The 20224-nt window shown below is 45.7% G+C and overlaps 1 protein-coding gene across 1 annotated transcript in view; it reads right to left on the bottom strand.

The window, feature by feature from the left end:
• The window catches only part of CSMD2 (CUB and Sushi multiple domains 2), a 634343-nt gene that overhangs the window by 152227 nt on the left and 461892 nt on the right, over nt 1-20224 (bottom strand). Inside the window, exon 25 of the mRNA XM_019657596.1 lies at nt 324-526. Coding sequence (XP_019513141.1) covers nt 324-526 — 203 coding nt within the window. The remainder of the gene's footprint in view (nt 1-323; nt 527-20224) is intronic.

Below are 20224 nucleotides of genomic sequence, written 5' to 3'. Positions count from 1 at the left end.
GGGCATCATCTTTCTTTGAACATCTTCCTGGATGCTCCAAGGTGAGCATCGCAGTTTATGTTTCACCCTCCAGACACTTATCTATTTGTATGTAAGTGCCTAGTAACCTGCCTGTCTCCCGGCAACCTTCTGCTCCACCGAGTAAATGAAGCATGAACATTGGAACAAGCACTTATCATGTACCAGGCACGTAGCAGATGTTCAATAAATACCTTTACACGAGTGGAGATGGAGGAACGGAGGGACTGGGGGGAGGGGGAAGGGAGGCTGGTGTCGTGCAGCAGGACACATGGGGAGGGGGCGGGCAGAAGGCAAGCACACACCTGAGAACTGAATGGCAAAGCCCTGCTTGCTGGTGAAGAAGTCGGTGCTGAACTGCAGGACGACCGAGTTGAAGGTGCTGTGCAGGTCCCTGGGCAGGGCCGGGCCGCTGAGCTCCTTGAGCAGAACCCCACTCTCCACAGGCCCGTCCCAGATGCGCAGCACGTCATGGACCTCTTCCGTGTCGAACACCAGGAAGTGGAGCCTGAATGGAGAGAGGAGGCAGGTAGTCAGACAGGGCTCCGCCCCTTCTTTCCAGTTGCTGCAGGGCAGGGAGGGTCATAAACCTAAGGAGGACTTGCAGGGAGGAAGAGAAGGCAGTGTCTGGCAGCATCCTCATAACTCCCACCCAGCCTGCTCCTCCCACCGGGGTCACCGGCAACGGAGACAAGGGTGAAGGGTGTGGGTCTTGTGCATCTTTTTTGTTATTACGAGCTTCATGTTGCCACCGTCAAATCCCACCGTCCCTTCAGCTCTACACAGCCCCAGACCTCACCCCTGTGATCAGAGCCGTATCCTTCTAGATTGGAAGGCGGATGCTGGGTCCCCAGTGGGAGAGGGTAGGGTCCAGGTTAGATAAAGGGTATAGGTAAAAAAACAAATAGTCAAAATCCCAGCAAGTGATTTTGTGGATATCGCCAAACTGATTCTGAGGTTTATGGTGAGGCAAAAGACTGGAAACAGCCCATACAATGCTGAAGAAGAAAAATGCTGGAGGGCGGACACTACCTGATGTCAGAACTTACTATCAAGCTACTGTAATCAAGACAGTGTGGTTTGGTGAAAGGATAGCCAAATACATCAGTGGAAGAGAATGGAGAGCCCAGAAATAGACACCCATATGGTCACGTGATCTTTGACAAAGGAACAAAAGGCAACACAATGAAGCAAAGATCGTTCCTTCAACAAATGGTGTTGGAACAACTGGACACCCACAGGCAAAAAAATTAATCTAGACACAGACATTAAACCCTTCACAACAAATTAACTCAAATGAATCACATACCTAAATGTAAACATAAAATGAAAACTCCTAAAAAATAACACAAGGGAACACCTAGATGAACTTGGGTATGGTATGACTTATTAGATACACCAAAGACATGATCTATGAAAAAAACAACCGATAAGCTGGAAGTCACTAAAATGAAAAATTTCTGCTCTGCAAAAGACACATCTGGAGCCGGCTGAGTGGCACGTTGGTTAGGAACTGGTTTGGGATGCCAGAGGGACCCGGTTCGGATCCCACATATGAGGGCCAGTGACACTGCCCTCTACAGCTACGATGCTGAACAACAGCTCGACCTGGAGCTGGGCTGCCATGGGTCACCGGCGATGGTGTAGGCTGCAGCCTCTGCTGCAGTGGGCTGCCATAAGCTACCGTGTGTAGCCAGCAGCCAGCGTGAGTGGCCATCCAGAGGCCAGTGACTGATCTGCCTCGCCCGGGAAGAGCACAATGATGGTGCCAACTTGGGCCAGTGAAGTGATGTCCTCCACAACTAGACTGAAGAACAAAACGACAGCAACTTGTCTGTTCCCTTTCCCCCGATTCCCCAGCGCTGTTTCCCTCCCGCAATTCCCCAATAATAATAAAAAAAAGACACATCTGATAAAAAACTGTTATCCAAAATATATAAGAATTCTTAAATTAACAATAAGAAAACAAGCAACCTGATTAAAACATGGGTTACAGACCTTACCAGACATGTGACCAAAGAAGATACACAAATAACAAATCAGCCCATGAACAGTTGCTCCACATCACATGTCACCAGGGAAATGCAAACTAAAACAGCAATGAGATACCACTACACACCTATCAGAAAGGCCAAAACCTGAAACACTGACACCACCAAATGCTAACGAGGGTGTGAGGCAACAGGGACTCTCACTCATTGCTGGTGGGAATGTGACATGGTACAGACACTTTGGAAGGCAGCTCAGCAGTTTCTTACAAAATGGAACATGTTCTTACGATATGAGCCAGTAATCACCCTGCTTGGTATTTATCCAAATGCATTGAAAATTATGTCCACACAAAAACCTGCACTTGGATGTTTATAATGTTTTATTCATAATTGCCAAAGTGTAGAAGCAACCAAGATATCCTCTAGTAAGTGAATGGATGAATAAACTGTGGTACATCCAAAAAATGGAATATTATTCAGCACTAAAAAGAAATGAGCTATCAAGTCATGAAAAGATATGGAGGAACCTTAAATGCATGTTACCAGGTAAAAGAAGGCATTCTGAAAAGGCTCCATACTGTATAATTCCAACTCTATGACGTTCTGGAAAAGGTAGAACTATGGAGACGGTAAAAGATGGGTGGTTGCCAGGGGTTGGGTCAGTGGGAGGGATGAACAGGTGGAGTCAAAGAACTTTTAGGGAAGTGGAAATACTCTTAGGATACCACAATGGTGAACGCATGTCGTTATACATTTGTCCAAGCCCATAGAATGGACAACACCAAGAGCAAACCCTAATATAAACTATGGACTTTGGGTGATAATGAGGTGTCCAGGTAGGTTCATAAACTGTAACAAATGTCCCACTCTGGTGTGGATGTTGATAATGGAGGAGGCTGTGCGTGTGTGGGGGAAGGGGTACCTGGGAAATCTCTGTGCTTTCCTCTCAGTTTTGTTGTGATCATAAATCTGCTCTAAAACAATTAAATATTAAAAAAAAAGGAGTGGGAGGCTAATGGGCAGGCGTTGCTGCGGGGTCTCTGAGAAGCTGGCTGCAGTAGGGGTAAGGATGAGCCTATACCTCAGTTTCCCCAGAGCAGGACTCGGGATACGAGCTATGTACAGGCTTGCTTAGATAATCCCTGACAACCTGAGGAGGCCAGGCAGGGGTCTCCATGTGTGGGGTGCCTGCTGACCCCAAGCCGAGGTCAGCAGGAGCCTGAATTCTTCCAGAACAAAAGGTTTCTGGTTGCCAAAACTACCTTGGTCATGAGCCTGTGTAACACTCTCTCTTCTAATTGATTTGCATTTTGGAATAATTTTAGACTTACATACAAGTTGCAAAGATAACTTTGCAAAGATAATACAGGGAATTCCCATAGCCTCCTCACCATGTCTCCTGTTGTTAATAGCTTACATTTTCCCGGTACATTTGTCACAGCTAAGAAACCAACACTGGGACCTCACTGTGAACTCAACTCCAGACTTCATTTGGATTTCCCTTTTTTCAGGCTCCAATCCATTCATCACTATCTCCCTTTAAAAATATCTTTTTAAATTATAAAAATAAGACGTGCTCAAGGCAGAAAAAGGCAAACAACATACAGATGTGCTGGATTTTGAAAGTCTCTCTCACACAAACCAATCTGTTCTCCAGAGCTTTTCAACTCATATTGGTTTTGGTGCATATCATTCCAGACTTTGATTCAATGTGCACACACGTATTTTCCCCCCAAAATGGAACTATATGTTACGTCGTTTTTTATAACTTTCTTTTTTCTCTCAATACTATAGACATATACATTCATTTTTTTCCCACAGCGATGGGCATTGTTATATATTCCACTATTATTATAGTTTACCTAAGTCTCCCATCTTTACATAGCTTTGCACATTTCTGCTAATATTTCAGTTGACTTATAGAAATACTTTATTTAGGAGGAAAGGGTATACATTTTTCAAGTGTTGATAAATTATTCTTAAGTAATTGTGTCAATTTACATTCTCACTGAACAGTATTAATGTGACTCTTCTCTCTAAACTTCACCTCAACAGCATCCAATATTATCTTGTATATATATTCTGCAATAAAATCTTGCCCACCTGCTACACCAAAATGGAATTTCACCATTGTGTGTTTTAAGTTTAGATAATGTAGTAAGGTTGTGTATCTTTGCATATATTTATTGGCCATTTGTATTCCTTCATATCCTTTGTCCATCTTAATGGAGTAATTTGTCTTTTAAAATTCTATTTCTACGTTCTTTTTATCTATTATCTTTATAGATAATAAATTTGATGCCTCTTTTATATGATATATTTGCTGTTAATATTTTCTCCTAGCATCTGGTGTATTTTCCATTTAACTTTTTTTTATGGTGTCTATTATGGCATAGAAGTTATTCATTTTATGTAATCAATGATGTTAATCTTTTCCTTTAAGGATACTGAGTGTCACCTTATGCTTGGGCAAACGCTCCTCTTCCCCAAAGGACTGAAAAGCAAAACTTTAATATTTTCCCAGAACTTGTATAGTTTCAGTTTTGGGAAGTTTATAGGTTTATTATTTTTCCAAAAGGACACTCCATTGTCCCAACACCCATCTGAAGTGGCCTCTTTCATATTTTGACTATCAAAACGCTCTGTTTACTTCCTCCTTAGCATTTACTAGTCTATACTTCGTTAATTCATTGGTTGACTACTCATCTCCCCACCTGGAAGATAATGCTCATGAGGGTGGGACCAGGTCTTGTTCCCTCAGAGCCCCAGGGCCTAGGATGGGCCTGACACTTCGGATGGTGCACATGAATACCTGTGGGACGAAGGCACTGCTAACTGAATAATCCAGGTTCTTGCCCTGGGTGTGAGATGTTACCTTGGCTATGGGTCTGACCGTAGACTCTCTTCTCAGCTCCAGGGCTCCCCTCCTTTGTCTATAGTGGATTCTACTCGTGGCGCCAGGAACAAGCTACTCAGTTTGCTTCGGTTTTCCCATTCTCATATTTTGATATTCTTACAGGGCAAGTGCCCTTTCATATGTTTTCCCCAGAATGTCTTAGCTGATTTCCCAAATTCATCCTTTTAGATGAACTTTACACTTATTATTGCATGCATTTATTGATTAACTGGGGCAAATTGATATCTTTGTGTTACTTAGTTTCCCCAGCCAGGGATATTGTAGATATCTTACCTTATTTAGGGCTTAGTTTATATACTTTGGTGAAGCTTTATGACTTCCTTCTTTGTTACATTTCTTATTCATGTTTTGGTTTTGGCTCCATTGTGAACGGGATTTAATTTTTAGTTACATATTTACTGTTGGATTGTATATGTGTGTGTGTGTGTGTGTGTGTGTGTGTGTGTGTGTGTGTGTGTGTGTATTTCTTATTTTCAGTCACCAGTTAGTTCTAATAGGAGTCAAGTGACTCTTGGATTTCCTGAGTGGACCCTGTTATAGACATAGGTGGAGATTCCTCAGCACCAGAAGCTGTGTGGGTTTTCTCAATGGTTGTGTCCTAGCTCCCCTGGCAGGCCTCTCCTCTGAGGGCCTTCAACAGAGTGAAGACAGATGGGTTTCTCTCTAAGGCAGTGAGCAGGGAACAGTCTGGCAGACTGGGGCCCCTCATGGGGGAGAAGGAGCTCCCCAGGAAGCAGAGCAAACAAGAGTGCTCACTGCCGTGCCAAGCACCTCCCTTCCTTCTCTGCTTTCTGCACGGTACTCGATGCACTGTGAAGTCGGCAGCAGCCCGAGGAGCAGACCAAGTGGGTGCTGCGCCGTGCTGCTGTACAGGCACGAAGAAGACAGGTTTGTGGGGGCTGGGCTTGTCAGCGAAGGAAGAAGGAAATGAGACTTGAAGTTTGGGCGGCATGCAAAGGAGTGTGATTTTTCTGGATTTAATAACATAAGACAAGACCTGGAGGCAGAGGTGAAGATGCCTGGGAAGAAAGGTGACCCCACACTGGAGTTCAGGTGCTGTTAGGGTGGCATAGGGAACAGAGCTGGGCTGAGAGAGGGAAAATAATGAGGGCCTCAGAATTAGCTGGAGGAGTCTGGGTTTTATCCTCTTCCAGTTAGAGACCCACGGAAGTCCCTGAGGGTGAATATTGAATGAACGAGTCAATGAATGAATGAATGAATGAACAAATGAATGAAGTCCCAGGAGGACCAGTCTGATAAGAAGTTGTGAAAAGAGGGCCGGCCGAGTGGCGCGATGGTTAAGAGCTGGCTTGGGACGCCAGAGGACCCCGGTTCGGATCCCACATATGAGGCCAGTGACACTGCCCTCTACAGCTAAGATGCTGAACAACAGCTCAACCTGGAGCTGGGCTGCCGTGAGTCGCTGGTGATGGTGTAGGCTACAACCCCTGTGGCAGTGGGTTGCCATGGGCTACCGCATGTAGCCAGCAGCCAGCATGAGCGGCCAGCAGCCGCAGTGAGTGGCCGTCCAGAAGCTGGGGCCTGATGTGCCTCACCCGGGAAGAGCGCAATGATGGTGCCAACTTGGGCCAGTGAAGCAAAGTCCTCCACAACTAGATTGAAGAACAAAGTGACAGCAACTTGTCTGTTCCCCTTCCCCCAATTCCCCTGCACTGTTCCCATCCCCCCAATTCCCCAATAAAATAATCTTAAAAAAAAGCAACTCTTAAAAAAAAAGAAGTTGTGAAAAGAGACAATATGAAGACTAAATGGAAATGAAAGAAAACATGTTTATAAAACAACCACTGTGCATGAGGCACTTTCACATGAGCCCATTTAGTCCTCACAACACCTTTATTTTGTAGGTAGCATTGTTCCCATCTTTAGAAATGAGAATACTGAGGGTCAGAGAGCTTAAATAACTTGTCCAAGATCAGGCCTGGCTGGAAAGTGAACAGGAATTACAGTATGTAATTATTGTCAGGTCAGATTGTAGCGCTTCCCTGATAATGCTGCCCACACCTCAAGGAGGAGGAGGCTGTGGCCGAGAGCCAGGCATATGCTGGAGAGGCCCCGTCTGCAATCAATAGTTTCCATGTGCATCCTACACAAGGGTTAAAGGCTGATATCGAGACCGTGAATTAGAAATGCCAGTCCACTGTATACAGCTTAGCTAACCTGATAATCAGACAAAGTCAAAGGTGTGGCATTGATGAGGCCAGGAGAGGTGGCAGGAGGTGAGAGGAGGGAGCCTGAGGTCCTTTGCACAAAGAATCAATGCACCTCGGCAACCGAAGGACAGATCACGTGATAATGTGAAAGGGCCTTGTCCACAGTGGTTGTTCTATCAAACATGTTTTCTTTCATTTGCACTCCGTCTTCATGTTCTCTCTTTTTACAACCTCCAGACCTCTTAAGACATTCATTTATTTAAACACCTCCTACTTGCTAGATGCTGGGAGCTAATGGTGAAGATGACAGACAGGGTGTCATTTTCCAGTTGTTCCTGGAGATGGGCAATACTCACCCCCACACACAAACCCATTAAGAGATTATCAGCTGTGGCAAATGCAGTGAAGGAAATAGCAGCTGAGATGGAGTAACTGCGTGAGATAGAGTGGCCGGGGAAGACCTCTCCAAGGAGGTGACATTTAAGCAAGATGAGAAGCTCAAGGGAGCCAGCCATGTGACGAGCAGGGTGGAGTAAGAGGTGAGATGAAGCTTTCTGTGTAGAAAGGGCAGGATGTGGAGAGGCCCCCAAAGAGAAACAGCTGGGAGCATTTGAGCAACAGAAAGGCCACTGAGGCTGTCACTGGGCCGAGAGGCAGGCGCAGGTCAGGAGGGGCCCTGTGGGTCAGGGAAAAGTTGGATTTCAGTCTACGGGCTACGGGATGTCAGTCATTAAAGAATTTTGCGCTGAGGCCTGACAGGAGCCGATTTACATATTAGGATCACTCCTCCTGTCCAAATGGTAACAGATTGGCAAGGGCAGGAACGGATGCAGGGAGGTTAGGGGGCTGCTGCGGGGGTCTAGTGGCCCCTTTTGCTACAAATCCTTGATGATGGCCAGGGAAGAGTTGCTCTGCCAAACCAACCACATTTCTGAAGACTCTTATTGAAGGCTTTTGTCATCTTACAGAAATCAAAGTCTAATTCGAAGTTCTGATAGATAGGGATAATTTGGGGCCCAAACAGACACTTGGGTTCACCTGAGCAGCTCCCCTGCAGGCGGCCATCTGGTCTCCTTTTGGCTTTTGAAATACTGAAAAGAGTTTGAGGACCCCGCCCCCACTGTCCATGCCGAGGTGTCCCTTCCTATGGATGCCTTGCTTGCTTGCATGTGTGCTTGCTTGCATGTGTGCTTGACACACAGATACTACCCAGGCCAGGCAAGAGGGCTGAATTGTGTTGTGTGTCAAGCTCTGTGTTGAGAGCTGTGGAAATATGGGAGGCCCTGTCTTTGCCCTTAAGGCAGCTGCTGCTTATTGAAAGAGACACACAAAACATAATACTATGTGCAATAGGCACTAAGACAGTGGAGACGTAAAGTGCTATCGAAATACCCGGAGGAGGAAGAGAGCTAAACATTTGTAGAAAAATCTATGTGTCAAGCACTTTATGTATGTTGTCTAATATCCTTATAAACCCCCTGCAATTTAGAGTCTATTTTCTCCATCTTGCTGATGGGGGAGCTGAAGTCCCCAGGGGTTAACATAGGCATCTCACAGGGAGTGGGTAGGGGTGGGGTAGTCAATAGCAACTAAGGGTCAGAGGCGGTATTCAAACCATGTCAGTCGGGTACCAAAGGCCTTAATTTTTATAACATCTTCTTCTTGTTGAGAGAGGCAAGGAAAAATTCAAGGATGAGGTGTCTTTGACACTATTTTGAAGAAAGGCAAGAAATGCATGAGGAAATTAGGAGAGGAAGAAGATCCCAAGAGAGGGGCCAGCATACACAGAGGCATAAAAAGTGTAACTGGCCTTCCTGGATTCAAACTCCCTCCTGCTCTTTCAATCCACCTTTTCCACCAGCGTCAGGTGATCTTTCTGAATCGCATATCTGACCCAGTCATTGCTCCTCTTGACCAATAGATTAAAGTCAGACTTCCTGGGGGACACACCGAGTCCTGCCTGAGCAGCCCCAGCTGCCTTCCCCTACTCCTCTCACCCTTCATCCACGTTCTTACTCTCTGGGGCTTTGGGGACTTCCCTCTGCCCGGAAGGTTCCTACCCCGCATGTATGTTTATACCACCTGCAGTGGGTTGAACTGTCTCCCCCGCAAAGCTAAGCACAAGTCCTAACTCTTAGTACTTGTGAGTGTGCAGACGTCATCAAGTTAAGATGAGGTCACACTGGATTAGGGTGAGCCCTGAATCCGAGGACTCATGTTCTTCTAAGAGAGAGGAGAGGACGGTTTGGGTAGAGACACTGAGGAGAAGCACAAAGGAGACCGCGTGAAGGCGCAGGCAGAGACTGGAGGGATGCGTCTACAAGCCAAAGCAAGCCAAGCATTGCTGGCCACCACCAGAACCTCAGAGACAGACATGATACACGTTCTTCCCCAGGGCCCTCAGAGGGAGCACGGCCCTACCGACACCTTGATGTTGGCCTTCTAGGCACTAGAACTGTGAGAAAATCAATTTCTTATTTTAAGCCATTCAGTCATTCCAGCAGCCCTTGTAAACTAACATACCACCTGATGAACGTGTACTGGGAAATACCACACACCCAGTGGGGAGCTTTTCCACGGCTTCTCCATGCCCTCCCCGTGGTCCCAGTATGGTGAGATGCTCTTGCTGTGTCAGAGTCACCCACGGACTTCCCTGTCCTACCAGGCTCCTTAACTGGGTTTGTGTCTCATTCATCTCTTTATCTTTGGTGTCCAGCATCAGCCTGACCCACACTAAGGTCTTGGTTTAGTTGAATTGATGAATGAATGAATGAATGAATGAATGAATGGCTTATCAGCTTTCGGGGATGCCTATAGTTCAGCTAAACTCATCTCTCATTCTTGCCAAGTGTGTACCACTGGGTGAGAGGCAACTTAAATCCTAGGTGCTAAGGAAGATGCTTCCTGTTTTGTTGGAGGTCCTGACATCCCTCTTTACTACCACATCCCTTGGACCTTACAACTGTCTTTGGTGTTCTGTCACTCTCAAAGAGCTAGGACGTAGCTGCACAGACACTGGACCAGAGCTTGCTGCCTATTCTAAACTCAGGAGACATGGAGATGCTTCAACCAGGGTCTCACACTCTGTAAGCCCAACCCTGCAGGTTCTCTGAGCCTATATGGATACCGATATTTGTACAATCAAGAGATGGTAGGTACTAGGTTGAGATAGCAAGCCAGGCACAGGTGATACAGACAGGAATAGGGCATGTTTCTGCCCTTAAATGTGTGTGATAACACTATGGTAAACGTAGGCATAGAGAAGGCCCCTACCTGAGGCCAAGCGGGTGAGGCAAGGCCCCCTGGAGGAGGGAACAACTAAGCTGAGTCTTGAGAGATGAACAGGATGTGTCCAGGTGAAGAGGGAGGGGCGAGGAGTGTGAGAAGAAAAAGGAATGCCAGGCAGAGAACAGAGGCTGCACAAAGACACGGATGGGACAGAGAGACTGGCATCCCCAGGAAAGCTCAGGCTCTCCAGGAGGACAAAGCATGGGTGCAGGTGGGTGAGACCTGAAGCGAAGGGATTGGACAAGGCCACCCAATGCAGCGTGAGACGCACATGGAGAAAGGCGCTCTAGAGAACCACACACTGAAGATGAGTAGGAAGAGAAGCTCATGAAGATTAAGAGAGAGGAGTTGAGAGGTAGAAGGAAAGCCAGAAAAAGGTGTAGCCCTAGGAGTCAAGAGTGGAGAGTCTCAGGGGCCGGCACAATGTCCAAACTGCAGAGGAGGCAAGGCAGGCATGGTGATTCCAGCGAGAGCCTTTCCCGGGTGCTGGAGGCAGGGAGAGGGGCCCCGTTCCCAGCAAAGGAGTGGGCCTGAGTTGGTCTCAGTGTCCTACGTCTGGCATCTGGTTTGCCTAGGGTGCAACCTGGGCACTCATGATGCCCATGTACGCCAGCTCAGCGCATCAGCCCCATTGGTCTCTGGTTCTCTCGCTTCTATTCCCCTGGGGGCTGCCCTGAAACTCTGCTTGCTCTCTTTGGGGCTGGGTCTTCATTTCACAGCTGGCTGCCACCTGCTTCAACTGCAGGGCATCCTGGATTGGGAGGCTGTCCTTGTTCCAGGATCTCCACACACCTTTGCTTCATGTTGTTTTCAGAGTCTCACCTTCTACCACCATCTTCAAATAGTAGGTCCCCAGGTGAGGGTGCCCCCACCTGGCCCTTGCTCTTTCACTTCTTCCCACCAGCCCACCCCTGAGACTCCCGGGGGCTTTGCTCCTAAGGCTGGTAAGCTTCGTGACACTGAGCTGCAAGGACAGGGAGAGATTTTCCACCAGAGTCTAAATCTAAAAAGGAAAGACGGCATCGGATTCCTGTTGTAGGAGCCTGCACCTCTCAAGGGCTGCCAACAGACAAAACTTGGTTCTGGGGTTCTGGTCCTCAGTGCTGTCAGTCTGCGGGAAACTTTAACACACTGAGCATTTTGTGGAGATTGCCCACCTCATTGCTTACAGGTGGGCTCACCTATATCCATTGCACATTAGAAAGATAGAAAGATATGCAAAAACGAGGAGAGAACAGTCCATGGCATCTTGCCACACTGATCTCCCTTGCCTTCTGACTGGGCCCCAGGAGATGAAAAGCTTTGAGGTGCTCCCAAGCAACTGTCACCGCTGCATGAACACAATGGATGCTGCACCGATATGAGTCATCACGGCGGATGTTTACATCAGGGGAAAATGGCACGTGAACGAACAGCTGCTACAGGGGGCCAGGGTCAGAAATCACTCCTGTCCCCAAATAACGATGCAGCTTAAATTTTCCCTACTGACATTGGAAACGACACTAAGAGAATAATACTTGTTTTATAAAGTGCCCTCTCTCTGAGCCACGGAGCTGCAAAGCAATGATTAAACTATGATCATAATAGCGCACAGTAATAATTAAAGCATCGTGCTAGCCAAAGAATAAAAACAGCCCAAAGCCCAACGAAAGCATTGACGTCCAGAGCAAAGTTAGAGGCTCTTCTTTCCTGGGGCCAGCTGGTATTCAACAGAAAACAAAGAGAAAACGTTCTTTTGTTACGCTCGTAGGTGAAAGAACGAGCCTGGGCGGCAGGTCACTGAAGAAGCTGTGGTGTGACTGGCATTCTGGGAGGTTGGGACACTGCACAGACGCTAAGGCTTAGGCTAATGCCTTGTGTTTCACTCGAACTTGCTGGGTGACCTTGGACCAGCTGCGTTCTCCTCCTCATCACCCTGTAAATGAAAACTCTGTGACTGCCGATCATTAGCCAGAACCTGCCCTGGAGGTGTCAGGGATTCTGAGAGGCAGATGTATCTTTGTCCTTCTTGGAAGCAACGTTTTCTATAAAATGAAAGGCTCTGCCGACTGAAGAGGCTTTATAAAAAAGTGAAAAACAAAACAACAGTGGCTCTGGAGGCAAAGACCTGGGCTCAAATAACAGTTTTGTGATAGCTAATTAGGGGACCTTGCAGAGCCTCAGTTTACTCCTTGATACAATGCCAGTAACATCATCTATCCAGCAATGTTGCTAAGAGGATTATTACAAATGAAATCACATATGAAGTGCCTAGCACTGGCCCTGATACATAGTATAAAATCAATAAATGGTAAAATCACTGAGACAAATTCCATTTTTGCTCTATTTATTTATAATGACTTGACTAAGAAGATGTGTTCAAGTCTCTACGACTGTCAGTTTCTCCTTGTATTTCCAACACATTTTGCTTTATGTTTTCTTGTTCGGTTATTTGGTGCATAAAGGTTCATGACCTATTATGGACGATGCATTTTATCACATGAAATCATCCCTTCTGTCCCATTTAATGTTTCTTGTTTCTTCTTATCTTGAATCGTACCTTATTTTAAAAAAGGCAATATTGTGTCCCCTGCTTTTTATTTATGTGTTCATGCTCTTCCGTTGTCCCAAACTTTAATTTTTAATACTTTATTATTTCGTTTAGCAGCATTTTTTTTTCCCCTTTACTTAATCTGAGAATCTTTCCCTAGCAATACGGAAGTTTAGCCTGTGGGCACTAGCTCATGGCCCCTTACGGCTCCCTCCCTGCCCACAGGTGGGTTAGTAATTGCTCCACATAGAACAATAGAGACTTCCTTTTCCTGTGTGCCATCATCTTGGGGCCCGTCTCTGGGATGCCCCACACATCATTCTGCCCGCTCCTTTTGCAGACCCTTTGCTCAGCACCTGAGTCTTACGCCCTGCTCTTCCACTTGAGCTTGGTTCTTTGCTGATCCTTCAACCAAACTATAGCTCTTCTTTGCTCTGGGCCGTGTGTCCATGGACCTTCTGCTCCTGTAACCTTGGCCTCTCCGGGGCTGCCTCTTCTACTCCCATTCCTGTCTACTTCACACAGTAGGGTGGCCAGACAGAAGTGGACACACTTACTATCAGAACTGACCTGTTTGATCTTGGTGGCGGCGACGATGTTATGTGTCCACCGACTCCTGTTTCCTTTTCCTTCCAGGCACAACCTCCCTTAGAATCAGGTGAACTGTGAAACATGTTCTGGTCAGTGGGATGTGGGAGGGAGGCCCTACTCTTAAAAAATGTTGTTGCATGATCTCAGGCTTTCTCTCTTCCCTCCTCAGCTGGCCAGAGGTGAGGCCGCACTGCAGAACTGTAAGGCTCTCATATGAGAACCTGGAGCCTTGAATTACTTTGTGGAAGAGGCGCCCCCACCCCCACTCACCTGGGCCCTGCCCCATTGCAGACTGGCACTGAACTGTGAAGTGAGTGAAAAGTTAACCCTCACTGTGTTAAAACACTGCGCTTCGGGGGTTAATTGTTACATCCATTAGCCATTACTGCAAATACAAGCTTATTTCCATCATCCTGTTTTATGCTTTGTGTCTATTATATATATTTTTTTGCAACATTGCTTAGCTGTCACAATTCCTTCAATGACTTGCAAAGGTTATAGTTTGTTTTTAATTCTCCTCAAAGCATCTTTAAACATTTTCAAAAATACTCCTAAACTTGCAATTTATTTAATTATTAAATTGAAGAAAAATAAGACAGCATTTCACTCTCCCTTATGTAAGACAGAACATCTAAAAAGATTTTATTTTCCACTATGTAGTCCCCCAACTATCCAACCACTGATAATGTCATCAGGGACTACAGACTCAAATTAAAGATCATCTTTCCTAAACATCTTAGAAGGCTAAAAATTATATGTTTGATTGAGTTTCCTGTGGCTGCTGTAACAAAGTACCCCAAACTTGGTGACTTAGAACAACATTCTAAAGGGAGGCAGGTGTTTGAAATCAGCATCACTACACTGAAATCAAGGGGTTGGCTGGCCGCACTCCCTTTAGAGTCTCTAGAGAATCTACCCTTGGCCTCTTGCCACGTCTGGTGGCTCTTGGCATTCCTTGGCATGTGGCTGCATCGTTCCAATCTCTGTCTGTCTTCACATCACCTTCTTCTCTGTGTGTATAAAATCTCCCTCTGTTTCCCTCTTATAAGGACACGTGTGATTGCATTTAGGACCCACCCAGATAATATGGCAAAATCCTTAATTGCATTTTGCAAAGTTCCTTTTTCCAAATAAGGTAACATTTACAGGTTTCAGGCATTAGGACCTGATATCTTCGGGAGCTATCATTCAGCCTGCTCCAAGGTCTTTACAAGTTCTTCAAGGAGCCCAAGAGGCAATTTTCTGTGGCTTTTGTGCATGTTAGATCCTGGCTGAATTGACTGTTGGGTCTCAAACACCACTTACGGGCTTTGGCTTTGGACATCATGGAGAAGAAATTTTAGGAGGGTTAGATTAGTTGTGCTGTTTGTTTTTTTGTAAATGACTATTTTATTTGCATTTTCACTAAGTAAATAATTTTGCCTGGAACTCAGTGAGTTGTTTCAATTCACCAAAGAAGTGTTAGCAGTGGTCACTCCATCCCTCTGCTCCTCTTCTTGGGGGAGTTAGCTGACATTTTGTCTTTTATTATTTATACCTTCTGCTTCATTTGCTCATTATCCCCCTTCATTCTGCCTGGGTTTGTACTCTGTCTTCCACAGTTGGCAGCTTTTCTTTCATTACTTCCATACCTTCATAATTTTTTTCTGCAGTCTCAGGGAGATTCTCCAGCTTGTCTCCTACTTCAATGCTTGTATTGATTACAAGGCAAATGCTGATATTGCAGATTTTAATTGTTAATTGTGTATTTAGTTTCTTTGCTTTCTTGACTTGTCTCCATCATTGTCTTTCTATCTTAGGAGCTCCCCTCCCCCCATTTCATCATCCATCTTCTACTTATAATCCCTATTTCTTATATTTAAATGACAATATCATCTATATACTCATTTAAATTTTCTTCTGTCTACTACAGAAAAAAATTCTTTTCTGAAAAGATGTCCCTATTTCTTTAGGGAAACGGTTCTATTTTTTGAGACTGGTGTGTTTTAAGTGCCATCACAAGTTTATTTTATTTCTATTTTGCTTATTTGTTTACGACTCTTTTGAAAGGGAAAGTGCCAGTCCAGTGTGGTCAACCAATGAGGTCTGCATTTCTTTCATTAAACTATTTGTTTTCTCCTAAGAGATGTTGGAATTTATTTCGCGGATTGTAAACCAGCAGTCAAGTTGATGAATGGCCAATGCAACTCTCCAGTGTAGCTCAGCTGAGCTATTCTTCTCATGTAATTTGTAGTAGTTTGTGTTTCTTTTTTCTAAAGGTTACCCACAAAACACCAAATTGCCAGAGAGCAACACCACTCTTCAACCTACATTTATACCTACCAGGTTATCCACATCCTCTTTCAAAAAACTTTTGAGCTCTTTTTGACTATCCCCTGATTGTTGAAACCTCAACTGTGACAAAGGAATCCCCCACTGTGTAGGTGCTCATCTGTTCAGCTCCTTCAGGAGGTCAGCTTTTGCAAGTACATGGATCTTCTTTGTTTAAAGTTTAACTTACTGTCACTGCTCAAAAATAAACTTCCTGGGAGCTGCTAAACCTGCGGCCACAATTCCTGGCAAGAGCTGGGAACAGAAGCCACACTTCTGGTGCCTTCTGCCTCCTCTGGGCCAGCTGCCCATTTGCTGGTTAAAGGGAAGCAACATTGATCACAGTGGGGGGACTGCTGCCCTATGATTGATATAAAGCTGCAGAGGGGGGAATCTGGACCTCAGGCGCAGCCAGATGTTTTGTCTAGTCCAGCATCCTCCCAGGAAGACAAGCTCCACTGCGCAGGGGGTCTGGTTAATCAAAACAGTGTCCCCCCTCCCCCCCTTGGCAATCCCACTGCTTGTGACCAACAGCCAAGAATGGAGTTTCCAGGCTGCCTTCTGAATTAATCATTCAGAAGCATCCCTACGGTTAAAAATCAACAAACTAGGACTATTAGCTAAATATGAGCTTTACGACTAAATGGGCGTTCGGAGCAGAAATCCGAGCTTCCAGGAACAGTAGGCCCTCCATCCTCCATGGGCCCCAGCTCTCCTTAGTACACCTGCAAAGGACTATCTCTCCTCCCTTCCTCCCTTCACCTCCATGTAGTCAGACACATATGACTCTCCACCCCCACCAAACTTGTCCTCAAGACACAAAACTCAGCTCTTCTGAATGGAACCAGGATCCCTCAGTTACACCAGACTCCTCTCTGGTTTCCCAGCCAATGCATCCTTTGCCTTGCCTCCACCGACCTTCCTGAAGTGGAGCTATCACCATGTCACACCAGACAAATGAGCCCTTCCAGACGCAGCTGTGTACATTCACACCGTCCTCTCTTTCACATGTGTGGGAGGTCTTTGCTTCCACCCTGCATGGTGAACTACCAGTGTTTTTTTAAAGTGCAGCTAGAATAGTTCTTCCTCTCTGTACACCCCCCCACCCCACTGCCACCTGGAATTATGAACTGTCCTTGCCAATGCTTTTCTGTTGTTTTGTACATACATCTACTATAGCATTTATCACACGGTATTAGAATCTGTCGCAGACACTGTAGGTTGGCTTATCTGTACTCCATTTCCAAATCTCCCGTCTGTCTCTACTTTTGAAACTGTAAAAGCAAAACAAAATTGATTTCCTACTTTCCATAAGCCATGCGTGGCGAGCTCTGACTAACGAGACGTAGGATGCTGTCTCTAAGGATAGGGGTTCTTCCCGAATAAACACGCAAACTCTCACAGTAAGAAAGCGGCGCCCTCTCCTCCTCCTCCTCCTTTTAAACCAGAACACAGACATAATGCTCGGAGCTGGAGAGCTGATGAGGTAACCACGAGGGTGAGACGCCAAAGGCCGGCAGAGCAAGAAGAAAGGTCACGGCACCCCGAGCACAGGTCCGGATGGGACCTTCCGACACTTGTTCCAGGAGAAAAGCGAGCCTCCATCTGTTCAAGTCCGCGTTAGTCAGTTTTTCTATTTCCATTCCTAACGGTTAGAATGTCTATCTAGAAGACTGAAGCCTTCAAGGGAAAAGACTGCTTCTCGTTTATATTGATATGCTCAGTGTCTGGCAGAATGCCTGGCACTGAGTAAATGCTCTAGGATTTTTAATTGAACTGAATGTCATTACTGCCTTCTAAATATTCCAGTGGCTCCTCATTAGTGAGAAATCCATTCAGAGTTCTCATCTTGGCACTCAGGGTCCTGCAGAGACCCTTACCCACAACACCTTACCTCCTCCCCACCCCATGCAGGCTCGGCCACATCAAGTGGGTGCTCTTTTGTGGACAGATCCTGTCTTTCCCGTGTTCACGCCTCCACTCTACTTCCCCTCAATTGGAAATGTTTGTTTCTGCACCTCCAGGTGGAACTTCTCTCTCTTCTCCGTGACTGAACTGCCTTGCACTTGCTTCCAGCATCTATCTTGACTTGGATTCCCTGTTTGACTCTTTCCCCATGAGCACGTGAGCCCTTGGAGGGCAAGGACTGGCCTTAGGCTGATCTGCGTGTTTCCCATTGCACAGCACACACAGGTTAGCACGGGGGAACGTGTTCAATGTGTGTTTTGTTAAATGGAACTAAACCAGGGTCCGAATGGCTGACTGGGAGGAGAAGAGACGGGAACTAGGCAGAGCAGAATTGAAACCCACCTCACTGGGTAATTGTGAAACATTCATCTTTTCTGGGCCTCAATGAGCTCATCTATAAAATGGGGACAGTACTAACTGATTCAGAACTTAGTATACCGTAGATATTTAATACATATTAGGTAGAGGGCAAGACCAAGAGCAAAAAGGCTTTTCCTCCTCCTCTTCCCTACTTATCGTCTGAGCAGTTTGACTAATTACATAAAGGAAAACTCTGGCCCGACATTAGAAACTGAGAACTGGTCCCACCCAAACGGGATGAAACTTCCATGTTCTACATACTGACGACAAGAAAAGAGTGACGTGAAAGGTGCAGCTCACTGGTCTGCTCTCCTGCTATTAGCTGTCAGGCTTGTACGGAATTTATCAGCCAGCCTGTCTCATTCTTGGCAGTCAGAGAAAATATGCTGCAAGACGTCCCCTGTGTTCAAGGACAGGGTCTGATTGCCAGCCCACTGTTGTCATGCACATCCAGGAAGGGCCTACATTCCTGCTGGGACCCCACCCAAGGGTCAGCCTGCCCACTGGTCCCTGCAGCCACCCACTGTCCCTCCCGGGCACTCCTGGAAGGGGACTACCCGTGCCTGGCTTGCTGGGCTGAGGTTGACCGCAGATCCCTCTGGTCACCTTCAGTGCTTGTTTGGGGCTGGGGCAGGGTGGGGCGAGGCAACGGCAAGCCTTCTCCTATCTGAGCCCTGGGCACAGTCTCCTGGACTGGCCTGTGGGCTGTCCCACATCCCCTCCCATCAGGCACACCCAAGGGGAAGACCGCTTGACACCTATTCCCACCAACAGCTTGGCACCCACCACCTGTGCCGCTAAGGGGTGACCTACAACCTATTCAGGGGATGCCCCATCTGGGTAAAATGAACAACCATCTACTGGTTCCTGGAAGGGGCACTCATTACTTGGGAATTATGTGTCAGGTACATAATTTGTTATCGTATGTGAACTCACTTAATCCTCAGAGCAAATTTAGGTGTTAGGCACTATTTTTCCTCATCATTTTACAGATAAGAGAGCTGAGGGGTAGAATGCCTGCTTGGAGAGCTTCCTAAGCTACAGAGCTAGGAAGGGCGGCAGGTCATCTGGTGCCAGAGTCCAGGTCTTAGCTACAACTTGATACTGAATGAATGACAAAAACTCCCAGGATGTGAAGAGAATTAGCTCTTCAAAGGAAGCCAGCTGAATACTCAGACCAAATGGTCCAATTGCAAAAATGCAGTCAATGCAGGGAAAAACAGCAGACTTCCTGACACAAAACATAAATAGTATTTTCAGGGAGATGCAAGATGATAATACACTGATAAAAACAAAAGTAGGCTGTCAAGAGTGATCTGAAAACAAAAATATGCAGCTTCCTTGAAGTACAAATGAAAATAAAAACAAAATTTCCAAACTAAAGAGAAAGAAATAACAGGACAAATACTGTTGAAAATGGAATTAATGAAAACACATGATCACTGGCAGGATAAAAAAGGGGTCTAGAACTTTCAAATCACTGGAGGAAAAACAAATCAATTAAATCAAGTCAGCTAACAATAGGAAGAGTCGAAAATAAAGGAAAGCAATAAAAAAGCACAGTATGCTTGTAGGAAAGAAAGCATAATACACCTGATGTAAAAGAAATATACAAAACCCCGTACTCTTCACTTTCCTTCAACATTCATAGAATATAAATAAGACAAAAATTCAAAAAGGAAAAAGGGCACAATGCAGTAAAAATAAAAAGAATAAAAAGATCACACAGAATAGATTGGGTTGTTGGAAAAGCCATGACGCATTTTTGCAATGAAAAACATAGAAAAAATACGTCACGACTTTTCCGACAACCCACTATAACCACTTAGTAACTTTTAAAAAAATTCTTAAATACTCAGGTTATAAACTGAAATTATAGATTATTTAGAAATAAACTCTACATGAAAAAAAAACTCCCCAAAGGAAAAATATATGAAGAAGTTGAAGCAGCAAAGACAATTAAATATCATTTTGTCCATCAAACTGGTAAACACTGAGGACTGGCAACGTCTAGTGACGCTGGTGCAGAAGCAAGCTTTTGGTGAACCTGTAAACTGTGGCAATATCTCGAGGGAAATTT

This window comes from Hipposideros armiger, unplaced genomic scaffold, assembly GCF_001890085.2.
Source record: "Hipposideros armiger isolate ML-2016 unplaced genomic scaffold, ASM189008v1 scaffold_10, whole genome shotgun sequence".
Taxonomy (NCBI): domain Eukaryota; kingdom Metazoa; phylum Chordata; class Mammalia; order Chiroptera; family Hipposideridae; genus Hipposideros; species Hipposideros armiger.
This window is presented reverse-complemented; position numbering and strand designations above follow the sequence as displayed.